A 12938-nucleotide genomic window follows, 5' to 3' on the forward strand; every position below is an offset into this window, starting at 1 on the left:
GTGCCGGTGCCAAGGTCGATCCAAATAGGTGGCGAAGCTTCGGGCGAAAAGCGGTTAAGAACAAATTGTCACCAACATCGGCAAGGGTGGTAATGGAAGCAGCAACTGAAGTGCAACTATGTGAGGAGGAAACAAATAGTGGGAAAGAAAAAGGTGTTTTTTTCAATTAAAATGAGACACAATTAGATTAATTCAAGGAAAATAAAATTCCTATTGAAATTTAAACGCATGTGACGAGAAAAGAAAAGACAGCTCCATTTTCTTTACCATTATCAATAAATACCGTTTTTCCACGCCAATCATAAGAGGGGCCGCTATTACTTGCAATGCAATGCACCTCTTGAAGTGTGCAGATGCTCGTAAAGTGCACCTGTTACAATCTGCCCCTCTCGCACGCTGTGTTGTTTTGCTTGTCGACGTTTGAATTTGATGGCGTGGGTAGTTTCATCGTTTCTTAGCCTGTTCAGTGAAAAGTGGAGTTTAGCTGTTTTCATGTGACTGGGCTGGCTGATGGGCTTGGCGTCTGAAAATGGGACCAGCACTTTGCACCCAAAGCTTTCGTCGGCCTCCAAAGAAACTATGTTTTGTGCAGGGGTACGACTGCAACACCTGTATGGCTGACTTTTACTGCATCGCTTTTCGGACTGAAAGCTTGGGATGCCCATCAAGGCGAATGGCAGGGAATTTGAATGTACAGCTGTAATGGCACGCCACCAAAACAAATTTCGCGTCTTTGAGAACAAATAACATCACTTGTGTTTTTAACAGATATGGCGTCCCATTATTTTTTTTCTCCTGCCAGAAGTGTTCCGTCATCACACAGATGACACCAAGCCCGATGAACCACCATGTTTTGAACATATGGGCTTTTATGGAAGCTTTGAGGACGACGACGAAGAAGAAGCGCTCGTCCCTAGTCAGAGATCGGCTCCGTGATTGCTAGCCAATTACGCAGTGCTAATTACCTCGTACCAAAGTTTTGCTTGCACCAATGTGTCCGTGAAGGCGAGCGGCATCGACCGATACCAGCTGACCCCAGAGGTGCTTTGCCATATTTTGTGACTGCTTCTACTGCCGCCGTGCGGAGGATTGCTAGGCTTAGGCGTGTTCCGCGGACACTCGGCCCAACAACACCGTCGCACCGACAGCGGCCTGCCGTACACCTCGGCGGCTGCCACTCGTCAGCTCCGAGATGGAGGCGCCCTCTGAAACAACAATGATCGTGGACAATCACATGTGCGTTCAAGTTCAGGGAACAGAGATATCACCCGAGGCATACCACAGCGACGCCGGATGGACGCTCGCGGGGGAACGCATGTCGAGGCTGCGCCAGCGGACCCCCGCCAGCGGCAAGCCCGACGCACCCGGCGGGTGTCAAACAAGCACGAGGTCAAAATTCTACAAGAACGTCAGAGCCTCGGCCATCAAGGCAGCACGCATGCCAGCCATGCCACTAGACGAAACCAAGATAGTTGTCAGACCCAGAGGGGGACTGGACATCGTCAAGACCGGCACCACCACCGTCGCTGCGGCCATACTCGCTGCGGCCAAGATCACGAGCGAGGAAAGCGCCGCGGACACCATCTGCCCCAACACACAACAGAACATCATGGTCGTAAGTACACCGAACGAAGACAACGCGGCAAGGTACGCTAAAATCCAGGAAATATCCATTCAAGGCAAACCCTACGAGGTCAGCGCATATCGCACGGCACCTCACGACACCGTGAAGGGCGTCATCAGAGGCATCCCCATCGACGCGAGCGCCGAAGAGCTAGATAGAAAGATCGTCAACGAGAGGAACCCGCTAGCAGTGGCCTCAAAAAGGATTGGAAGTACGACCACTGCGATTGTGGTGTTCCAGGGGCCCAAGGTACCGAACTTTGTCCGATACGGAGTCACCCTGATTCCGTGCCGCCTCTACAAGAAACAGATCGACGTCTGCCAGCAGTGCGGCCGAGTGGGACACCGCAAGGACGTTTGCCCGACCCCCACAATCAAGACGTGCCTGGCCTGCGGACTCGCTAACCCTACAGAAGACCATCGCTGTACCCCAAAATGTCAGTTGTGCGGAGGCGAACACCCGACCGGAGACCGAACGTGCAAAGCGAAATACAAGATCCCCTACGTAGTGCGCAAGCGACAATGGGAGCGCCGACAGGCCGAACGCCAGCTACTGTCGGAGAGCGATTTCCCGCCACTGGACAAGCCGCCAGCTGCGCGAAAGTCAAGGACCCCATCGGAAAACCGCGCGCCCAAATCCAGAGACAGCAGTTGTTGCAAGAGAAGCCTCAGCAGGAAAACGTCACCGTCACGTGAGCGAGTGAGCTGGGTCGACGCAGCGAAAGGAAACAACATAAGGAACGTGCAGAAAATCACCGAAACCACGAAGAAAGAAGATATGAATAAGGTCCGGGAGGCAAATGAGCTCCTAAGACACGAAAACGCGGCGTTGCGAGCGACCATCAACAACCTCACGAAAGAGATCGCCGAGATTCGTCAGTTGCTGCTATGCAACAACGAGCCTCTACAGAGACCCACGCCAAGCACAAGCAGGACCGAGGAAACGACAACGAACATCCAGGAGACAGCCATAGAGGAACCGGCACCGAAGAAGCGAGCCATCGAGGCCACGCACACGCAAACAGAAAACGATCGCATCGACAGCCTCGAAGCGAAATTCGAAGCGACATTCAGCAAACTCGAACAGCTAATCACGACAAACATCGCAGCAGTGACAGCACTGAAACAAACAATGGAGACCTACCGAGCCGATAACACGAACAGATTCGCCTACATCGAAAGGACCCTACAGCCGATGGTAGGCCACCCGACGTTTGCGCCCCTCTTCGCGCATCATCCACCCAACCAGGGAGCCCCGTACACGGCAACGCAATCATGGCCGCCAACGCAACACCAGCAGTAGCAGGTGTAACCGCGTGGCAGTGGAACTGTCGCGGCTTCGGAAGGAAGAAGGCAGTCATCCAACAGCACATCGTACATGCCGCGCACAAGCCAGACGTTATACTACTACAAGAGACACTAACCGACGCACCGTCCCTCCCCGGCTACAGAGTGCACAAGGGACCGCCCGACGGCAGAGGCCTGTGCACCCTGGTCAGGAAGGGACTCACGTTCGTCGAACATGAGCTGCAAAGCAATCTCAAGATCGAGCACACACTGACCGAAATCATCCCTGGCAAGAAGAGAAAAGGAAGCATATTTCTGCTCAACGTCTACAGCAAGCCATCTCAGAGAAAACAGAGATTCAAGACATTACTGCACAGAGCCAGCACCGCAGCGGGCCGTAACACCCTGATCGCGTGCGGAGACTTCAATGCGATGAACCCTGCCTGGGGCTACAACAAGTACACAGCAAAGGGCCGCGACCTGTACCAAGACGCCACGGAACTCGACTTTACCCTCATCACGGACCCGACACATCCGACGAGAATCGGTAACTCCGTGTCCCGGGACACCACTCCAGACCTCACGTTCGTCAGGAACGACATCCGGGGCGCGATCACATGGAGAAACACGGGGATCGACCTAGGCAGCGACCACACCATCGTGGAAATCGGCATACCGGAACACAACGACACCAGCGTCAAAACACACAGATGGATAGACTGGGATGCCTTTCGAGACGCCAGAAGCCAGAAGAGCGACGGTGACGACGAGATCGAAGACATCGACTCGTGGACGGCCGAAATCACCAAGAGCGTACGCGACGCGACCAAAGAGATTGAAACGGGCGCGGAGATCGACAAAGTAGACAGCCGGCTTGCGCATCTCATCGAGGCCAAACAGTCGATACTAAATCGCTGGAGGAAACAACGGCTTAACCGCAGACTGAGAAAGAAGGTGGCGGAGCTGAACCGAGCGATCGAGGATCACTGCCGCGCTCTCTGCATGCAACAGTGGAACGAGATCTGCAACGCGGCAGACGGGCAGATGCATAGCGGGAAGACGTGGAACCTACTGCGGCACCTGCTCGACGAAACGAAGACCAAGTCGCACCAAAGGGACAGACTCGCCAAGCTCATACATCGCGCGGTCTCAGCACACGGCGTCGACGAAGTCACCAGGCGCATTAACGACAAATACCTGCCGACTACACCTACCGAACAACACGCGCCGTACAGCGGCCTGCCTAACGCGAACCTCGATCGTGACATCGACGTCGAGGAGGTACGCGCGGCCCTGCACGACCTCAACAGCCGGTCGGCAGCCGGCCCGGACCTCGTCACGAACAAGGCGCTCAAGAACCTCGATGACGGCTCGATTGAAAAGCTCGCACAATACTACAACAAGTGCTGGAGAGCGGGAGCGCTGCCAAAGCTGTGGAAGACAGCCAAGACCATCCTGATCCCCAAGCCGGGGAAGCCGCCGGACACGGATAACCTCCGGCCCATCTCGCTCACGTCCTGCGTGGGCAAGGTGCTGGAGCACGTCCTGCTCAACAGGTGGCAAGACTACCTGGAACGAGAAGGGCTGTACCCGGCCACTTTGATCGGCTTCAGACAGCATCTCAGCACGCAGGACGCGATGCTGCAGCTCAAACACCAAATCATCGATGATGGCGGCAGCGCCCGCGACAACAAAGCCATCCTAGGGCTCGACCTGCAGAGCGCCTTCGATAAGGTGAAACACTCGGCGATTCTGTCCCAAGTCTCCAAGCTCAACATGGGGGAAAGATCCTACAACTACATCAAGGACTTCCTCACGGACAGGACTGTCGAGCTACGAGCAGGCGACCTACAGACGCAAGAGAAGAAGCTCGGGAGCGCCGGAACACCACAGGGATCGGTCATTTCGCCAATGCTGTTCAACCTGGTAATGATCGGAGTGGCCGAAAAGCTCGGGTGCATCGAAGACGTCAGGCACACCATCTACGCGGACGATATCACGATATGGGTGACCGGTGGCAGCGACGCCCACATCGAGGGCGCGCTGCAAGCCGCCGTCGACGCAATAGAAGACCAGCTGGAAGGCACCGGACTGAGATGTTCGCCGAGCAAATCGGCGCTTCTCATACTCCCACCTACCAAATACAGCAGAGGCAAGACTAGACAACGCGAAAACGAAAAAATCAGAATCGTGACCAAATCCGGCAACGTAATCCCCGAGGTCGGCAAAATTAGGATCCTAGGCATGGTCATCGAAAAGCACGGAAGGAACGGCGAAACCATCACCCGTCTCAAGGCAAAAACAGCCATCGCGATTCGACTCCTCAAACGAGTCACTTCCAGAAAGGCTGGCATGAGAGAGGAGAGCCTAATTAGGCTCGTCCAATCTTTCATCATCGGCCACGTCGCGTACGTTGCAGCCTACCACAGATGGCTGCAACACGAACGAAACAAAATCAACGTGCTCATCAGAAGAGCGTACAAGACAGCGCTGGGCCTGTTCGAGTCCACAAGCACGGCCCGCTTGTTACAACTCGGGCTACACAATACGCTCGACGAAATAGCCGAAGCGCAACGGACCTCTCAACTGGAGCGGCTGTCCATGACCAAAGCCGGGAGGAAGATACTGGACGATCTGGGAATAAGACGCTCGAACGAGGTGGAGATGAAGCTCCCCGTCCCGGAAGAGGTCCGACGCCAGACCAGAATCGACCCCATACCGAGGAACATGAATCCCGAGTTCAACAAGGGAAGAAGAGCGGCGAGGGCCAAGGCTCTCATCGACCAGCATGCCAACGACGAACACGCGCGGTACGTGGACGCGGCCGAATACCAACGGAACGCCTTCGCAGCGGTCGTCATAGAGGCGTCAACCGGCGCCACGAGGACGGCAGCGAGCGTGAGAAGCACCGAAGCGGAGCAAGCGGAGGAGGTAGCCATCGCCCTGGCCATCGCCGACGCAGACTGCCACACGGTGCTGAGTGACTCAAGACAGGCGGTGCGAAACTTCGCCAAAGGGCGAATCTGCAGGGAGGCTGAGCGCGTACTGCGAGCGGTAAAACTAGACGAACGAAAAGTACGACTCAAGTGGTTCCCGGCGCACGCGGGCGACGCGTCGGAACGCAATGAGAACCATAACGAGACGGCACACGCCGCGGCGCGAGCGCTAACCAACCGCGCCCCGGCGACAGACCGTCCGACATGGTTCGGAACCAAGGACCGCATGACGGATTACAATGAAATCACGAAGGCCTACCGCTTGGCTCGCAGGACTCTTCCACCCCCGCACCCGAGACTGAGTCGAGCGGAGGCGGTAGTACTGAGACAGCTCCAGACCGGATCGCTGCCGAGCCCGAAACTGTTAAATCGCATGTACCCCGAGACATATCCGACAGATATGTGCAGAGTCTGCCGGAGGGGGACCGCAGACTACACGCACATCTTGTGGGACTGCATTAAATATCCAGAAGACGCTAACTCAAGAGCACTCCCACCGCGGCTCGAGGCAGCCGCGAAGAGCTACGACCGAGACGATCAGCTCTGGGCCGTCCAGCAGGTCCTCGAGGCGCTCGAAAGGCACGGACCCAGCGAGCCGGCAACGGCGAGCGGAGACCCGCGCCGAGTAACGGCACCTTCGAGGATGACGTAGGCCCTCGTCGGGGCGCGCGAGCGCCCAACTGCAGGCATAATTAAAGTTTCTCCAATCCATCCAATCCAATGGAAGCTTTGCTACCAGGTATATTAACCTTGCCGGCGCCGACACCAGATTTTCTCCGACAGAGGACCCTTAAAACTACAGCGTTAAAATTGGACTGGAAATTGCTGGTGCTGTGCAATTTGGAGACGAAACCAAAAGTGCCTTCGCAATGGTCGTATGCTTAACTGCACAACCCTGGTGTATTGCAGCGAAGCTGACAAAGAAAAAAACACCGTGTGGTTTAGGAAACTGAACACCATTGTGCAAGGCTTTTTATTGCGGTAGCAATTATATGGACACTCCAAGCGCATTTCTGCCATTGGCATCGACATGTGTTTCCATATAAAGTCCGAGAGTGTTAACAACGTACATACTAACACTAGCGCGTAATGTAGGAGTGAAAGTGTGCGAGGGGAGCCGGCGATTGGGGCTCAATCTCGCCTGCGCGAAAGGGACGAATGCGAAGAGGAAATGCGCAGTCTTCTATCATGTGCGAGGCGGCGGGGGATGTTCTTTCCGGCGGCAACTGTGCATGTGGCAGCAGTGTCTCGAGAGTGATCTGCGTTGGGGGCAGAGTCTAGACGTCAGCGGCTCATAGCTTTGTGCATGGTGTGCCCTACGCACTCGCTTAAACCCAGGCGATTTTTCAATGCCAGCGGATGTCACTGAAATTCACTGGCATGTTCCTCTGAACACTTCCGTCATGTCCTCAAAAAAGCAGGTTTGAGAGTTGCACAGATTTTTTACCAAATAATTTAATTGCCTCGAACACCCTACCTTGGCTCCTCCTCAATTACAGGCCACATTGTGTATGACGTCAGGAGTGCTCCATGCAGAGCATGCCAGGATTATGCAGATGACAGCAACGAGAGCGTCGAGGTGTCAACGATTGTAAGGTAGCACTTGTCGTGAAAAGTTGCTTCCCCTGTAGGTGTGCAAGAGATGGGAGGCAAGTGGTGTTGTGTTCTTGGCTGCACGAACTTCAGCTCTCGCCATCCGCACACACAGTTTAAGTTGATCGCGTTCAGCCTAAGTTAAGCCTATATGTCACAGTCGTGTAGTTCATGCTTCTGCTCCTGGTGGACCTGAGTGACGGACCTGAAGCTAATTAAGCCATAAGGATGAAGGAAACTCCTTCTGTAGTACACTTTTGACCATACGGATTTGAAATAAACCATTCCTAATTTCGTACAGTACACACAAAAAGTGACAAGCGACGACACAAAGCAGTATTGACATCGATATGTCGCCATTTTCGACGGAAAGCTGCCCGTGGCACTCATCAGAACTTCCCTAAATTAAATGCAACTACGAATATGGGTGTATTTTTATGTATTCGCATGCGGACTCATTATTTAGCTTCCAAGGTGCACTGCTTGCCTCGTATTTCAATTGGGCAGCAAGCGTAGACCCCTCAAAACAGCAGCGTAAACAACCGCCTCGTTCAGCTGTCAACGGTGTCTATACTGGCATCGGCGTTCCCACGAGAAAACTACACATTCTGTAAATGAACGACCATGCACTAAAAATACTCATCTATGTCCACTTTACGGAACATAACGTGTGCATGAAGAGAATACAAAGAATGATAAGTAGGCAGCATAAGCTGCTGTACTACGGTCTCCCACTCACTGTTTCCGAAGGTGTGTGGTCGCTCATATCAGCACGATTCAGAGCGATGCAACGGCGCTCACATGCACCAAATCTGCCTGTTGGGTATGTTCTGGCGTTATTTGACATCACGGATGAGCAGCTAGCATTATATCTCAAGCGAACGACGAGTGGTCGCTGTACCTGCCATTCGGTGCTTTGGACTGCCAGCGGTGTTCTTGAGGGATACAAATGCGGACTGTCGTGCTCCACATATTACAGTGGGCATGCAGCATGCTTCCCTGGGAAGGGATAAAACACCTAAAATAGCAATCAGCACGTATAAAATCAGTGGTTAGGGCTACCGTTGGTGTTCATGTTGCAGCACGATATGTAGCGCATGGGCGCAGGCTCTCGTGGTGGCGCGTCGAATGCGAACAGCGATTCGTGGCTGTTGAAGTCGTCAAAATCATAACTGTCAATATTTGACAGATCCGAAGGGCTAGTGCAGCTGAGACTGTCCCCCGAACGTCCAGCGCGGTCACGATTCAGCCGAGCGTCTGCTCTTCGCTGCCAGTGGGCGAGACCAGCATACCTTGCGCGCCGCCTTCCCCGGTGGAGACACTCGTGACGTCACATGAAGAGGTTCGCTCAACTGCTTGGTCAGGTTTCGGTTTTGTTTTTGCGCTTTTTTGCTTATTTAAAATTATTTGCTAAACAATTCTATCAGACGCATGATAGACGGGTCTCGGGAACCTAAACATTCCATTACCTTGACATGGTCAATTTCGCCGAAGTTGCATTTTAACATTGAAGCGATAGACAGTATGAATGTCACTTCACTTGCTGCTGCTGTTGTATTTCCTCACGGCAGCGGTTTTGACAGTGATTATCTGCAGTCATCGAGCATGACTTGTTCCTCTTTGCTGTGCGCGCTGACACCATGCTTATTAATTTAGTTAGCAAGTGAATGTTTACACGTTGATACGGCTGATATAAGTACTATCCTTACTTTGTATGGCTGTTTGATGATTTGCTATTGCAATCGATGCTTCGCCTATCGGGCGAAACTGCGTCTCTTTTTAGCGAAAAATCGGGTGCACGTTAGATTTCTACTTCATTTAGGAGCTTTATTGTCATTCCTAGGTTAGTTTTCTCCTTTGCACACATGGAAAGTGGCGGTGCATAAGAATAGGGCCAATACTGCCAAATGAATCAGCGGTATGCTTTGAAGTTTTTTCTACATCTTGTTTAATTCGACCTGCCGGGCAATTTGACCAACTTTGGTAGTCCCATCAGGGTCGAATTAATGGAAGACTGTATAAGTTTCTCAGATGAATTGGTAGCATGCACTTGAATTTTAGGGGTTTCTTTCATTGGGGGGGGGGGACTGTTAATTCTAGTAGATTATTGCATTCTTCAATTGCTGTTGGGAAAAATGATTGGTTAAATTGAGCTTCCTCTCGCATACAGTGAACTCTCACTTGCGTGAACTTCAAGGGACCGAAGGAAATACAGTCAAACCCGGATATATCGAATTCGACGGGGATCGGAAAATAGTTCGATATAGCGAAAATTCGCTATACAGATATAGGTCAAAAAAAGCACTCGCGATCATAAAAAATTGTGGCTTACCGATTGGAACAGCCGCGAATCACGTAGCATGTGCACACAATATGAAAGCGCTTTATTTCACGGAAGAAAAATCCCTAATTTTGGGCTGCTTTTTCCTCGGGGAAATGAAGTTTAAAACACTAGTCTCAATCTTCTCGAGACTGTCCAGGTGCGAGAGCCCAGTGCCTTCCATTTCGCCGCAACAGTGCCGAAGCAGGCTGAACGCTGACGCCAGTTCAGTGGCTGTGCACGGATGCGTTTCTTCTAAAACACAGCTGCCCTTGTCGTCGCTGGAATCGCCGTCTTGAACGCCAGCTATTCTGGCCACAATGTCCTCATCAGCGAGGTCGGCTACCGCTTGAACTTTGCTGTCAGCGTTAATGAAGTCATCAACAGTCACTTCGGACGGGACGGCGCTGGAAAAATTGAACAAGTCACAAAACGCGTCCTCCAAGCACTCATCATCATCTAAAGCTTCCGGAAATTCATCTCCGCCCACTTCAAGGCCTGCCTTGCCGAAACAGTTGGCTACTGTGGCCTGCTTCACGTCGCCCCAAGCGCCGGTAATCATCTGGATCGCGCCGAGCAGGTCAATCTTGAGATCGGTTCCCATGCGGAGGTTTATGAGGAGCCGCTGAATAAGTCGCTTCCGATAGCCTACCTTGAATGCCTTTATGATACCCTGGTCGAGGGGCTGCAGTCTCGCTGTGGTGTTTGGCGGGAGAAACTTCAATTCGATGTGCTGCAGCTTGCAAGCCGTTTGATCGTCCGAACAGTTGTCTACCAGAAGGCAAACTCGGCAGCCCGACTTGCCCAACTCAGCGTCCCAAGCCTGCAGCCATTGAACAAAAAGTTGACGTGTCATCCAGGCCTTCCTATTACAGCCGTAGCGGACGGGAAGCTGTTTACAGTTCTTGAAGCAGCGCGGCGACTTGCTCTTCCCGATCACGAATGGCCGTAGCTTGCACGAGCCGTCCATGTTGGCTACAAGCAGCACAGACACACGCACTTTGCTCATTTTACCGCCGTGACATGAGGTTCCACAAAGAGCGAGTGTCCTATTCGGCAACATTTGACAAAAGAGACCAGTTTCGTCTGCATTGAAGATTTCTGCAGGCGAAAACTTCGCAGTGACCTTTGGCCACTCCTCAGAAAGCCACTGCTGCATCTCCTGGCTGCTGACAGCCCCACTTTCGCCTGAAATGGCCTTTCCTACAATGCCGTGGCGGTTTTTAAACCGTTGCAGCCATCCAGTGCCACCGCAAAAGTTCTCTTCGCCAAGAGCCGTAGCAAACCATTTGGCCTTTTCGATTAACATCGGGCCATCCACAGGAATATATTGCACTCGGATTTCAAGAAACCACGTATAGAGTGCCTTCTCCACTTTGTCAAAAGCAGCAGGGCGCACACGACATGCTCCCGAGCGACTTTCCTCACCTGCTTTACGCTTGATGTACGCACAACAAAACGCGCGATGCGCAGATGGAGCAGTCCGAGCGAAGCCTGTTCGAGCGGCAGTCAACGGGGCTGTGAAGGAACGACAAAGGGAAAAGAAAGAAGAGAGCGGGGAAAAAGATCGGCTGAATATGCCGTCGAAGGCACTGTGTTCGTTTTTTGAGCCCTCTCTGGCTCTCGTCTCCCCTGGCCCACGAGCGACCGTGCCGACCCCTCACTCTCTCTCTCCCTTTTCCCAGGAAGCATGGCTTGGAAACGTCGCCGCGTCTCCATGCCACGCACTCTCCTCGCCAAGCTCCAATGCCCTTGCCCCAATGAACACACCGGCGGTAGAGGAGGAGCGAGAGAGCTCACGCCGGTGAGGCGCAAGAACGGGGGAAAGGCTCTGCGTCTCCGTCGCTAGGCGACGGCCGCGCATGCGCAGAGGAGGAGCCTGCTGACTGGCTCTGCGGAAATGTTTTCCCCTGAGGATTGGACACGAATGTCTTTGGGAAAAGCGCACCTTCCAGGGGCGTGGCGCGGCGTTCGATATATCAAATGTCCGACGAAAATGGAATTCGATATACTACGCAATTGTCCTATACTTTTACATAGTATTTTCAAGGGGGTAATCTGTGTGTTTGATATAGCCAATAATTCGAAATATGCGGGTTCGATATATCCAGGATCGACTGTAGTTCACTTAACTGAAATTTCACTAAACTTAATATTCACTAGACCAACATAAGACACGGCATACAGAGTCATAAGTTTGAAGTGCAATTCATGGAGCAAAAGACAAGGCTTCCATAGTGTTAGAAATATGTGAAAAGGAATTTGTACATATCAATGAAAAACACACCACGTGGGTCATTGCACACGCGGATCCGACGAGGCTGGAGAGAGATGACGACCATGCCACGACTAGCCGTTCGGAAAAAAAAAAAAAAGAACGCACACACCACGTGGTTTGTGGTGTGACAGATCGCCGCTTTGCTCTGACGGTATTGCAAGCACCAGCGATGTTACTTTGTTCATGGCCTCTGAGATTACATGCTTGCTTGTTTTGTGCAGGCAATCTCGGAGGCCATGCCTCGTTGCCATTCGTTTTCTGCACCGCCGCTTTGCCTCAGGGCCGCTGTAGCGCCAGCGATGTTACATTGCCGCTGGAGCGGCGGTTTGACGAGGCCGGGCATCGGTTGTGCCTGCAGTGCAGTGCAGTTCAAGCCTTGGTCCTCTGAGCGAGTTCGTTAAATTGAAATATTGACTGTTCCCAAATTCGTTTAAGTGAAACGTTTTTGCATAGAATCGATAAGAAAACTGCCGGGGATTTTTAAAGTGTTTGTTATTCTGAAATATTCGATAAACTGACGTTCGTACAACTGAGAGTGTACTGTATACAGCGAAACCTCATTACCACGAAACTAAGATTAAGGATCTCGTGATGATTGGGGACCTGAATACTTGACGCTGTTGCAGCCTTTCAGCACTATTATCGCCACAGTCACGCACCCCTAATTCTGATCACACGTTCATGATAAAATGACACCAGTCGAATGCCAAGAACAACTAGCAGTCTGAGCTTTCAGGATGTGGTATACAATCGACTATGTTTCCACTACACGTTGAACAGATAATGTTGTGACTGTTTATTGACAATGCGCAGAACAAGAAAGCTGCACATGATGGTAGAC

General features: G+C 52.3%; 2 protein-coding genes across 3 annotated transcripts in view; one reads left to right on the top strand and one right to left on the bottom strand.

Moving 5' to 3' along the window:
* The window catches only part of LOC142565836 (mblk-1-related factor 1-like), a 189202-nt gene that overhangs the window by 4655 nt on the left and 171609 nt on the right, over positions 1–12938 (bottom strand). The window lies entirely within an intron of this gene.
* Positions 894–11627, top strand: LOC142566171 (uncharacterized). The gene is made up of 2 exons (XM_075677028.1): positions 894–2605; positions 11505–11627. Exons 1-2 carry the CDS (start codon positions 1193–1195, stop codon positions 11625–11627), a joined length of 1536 nt encoding a protein of 511 aa, XP_075533143.1. The 5' UTR covers positions 894–1192.

This window comes from Dermacentor variabilis, unplaced genomic scaffold, assembly GCF_050947875.1.
Source record: "Dermacentor variabilis isolate Ectoservices unplaced genomic scaffold, ASM5094787v1 scaffold_12, whole genome shotgun sequence".
NCBI classification, from domain to species: domain Eukaryota; kingdom Metazoa; phylum Arthropoda; class Arachnida; order Ixodida; family Ixodidae; genus Dermacentor; species Dermacentor variabilis.

Excerpts from the sequence above, each read along its gene's own strand:
- LOC142566171 (XM_075677028.1), top strand. The coding sequence starts at position 1,193 with ATGGAGGCGCCCTCTGAAACAACAATGATCGTGGACAATCACATGTGC. Across the intron at positions 2,606-11,504 it reads AGACAGCCATAGAGGAACCG|GAAGCATGGCTTGGAAACGT; the intron begins GCACCGAAGAAG and ends CCCTTTTCCCAG.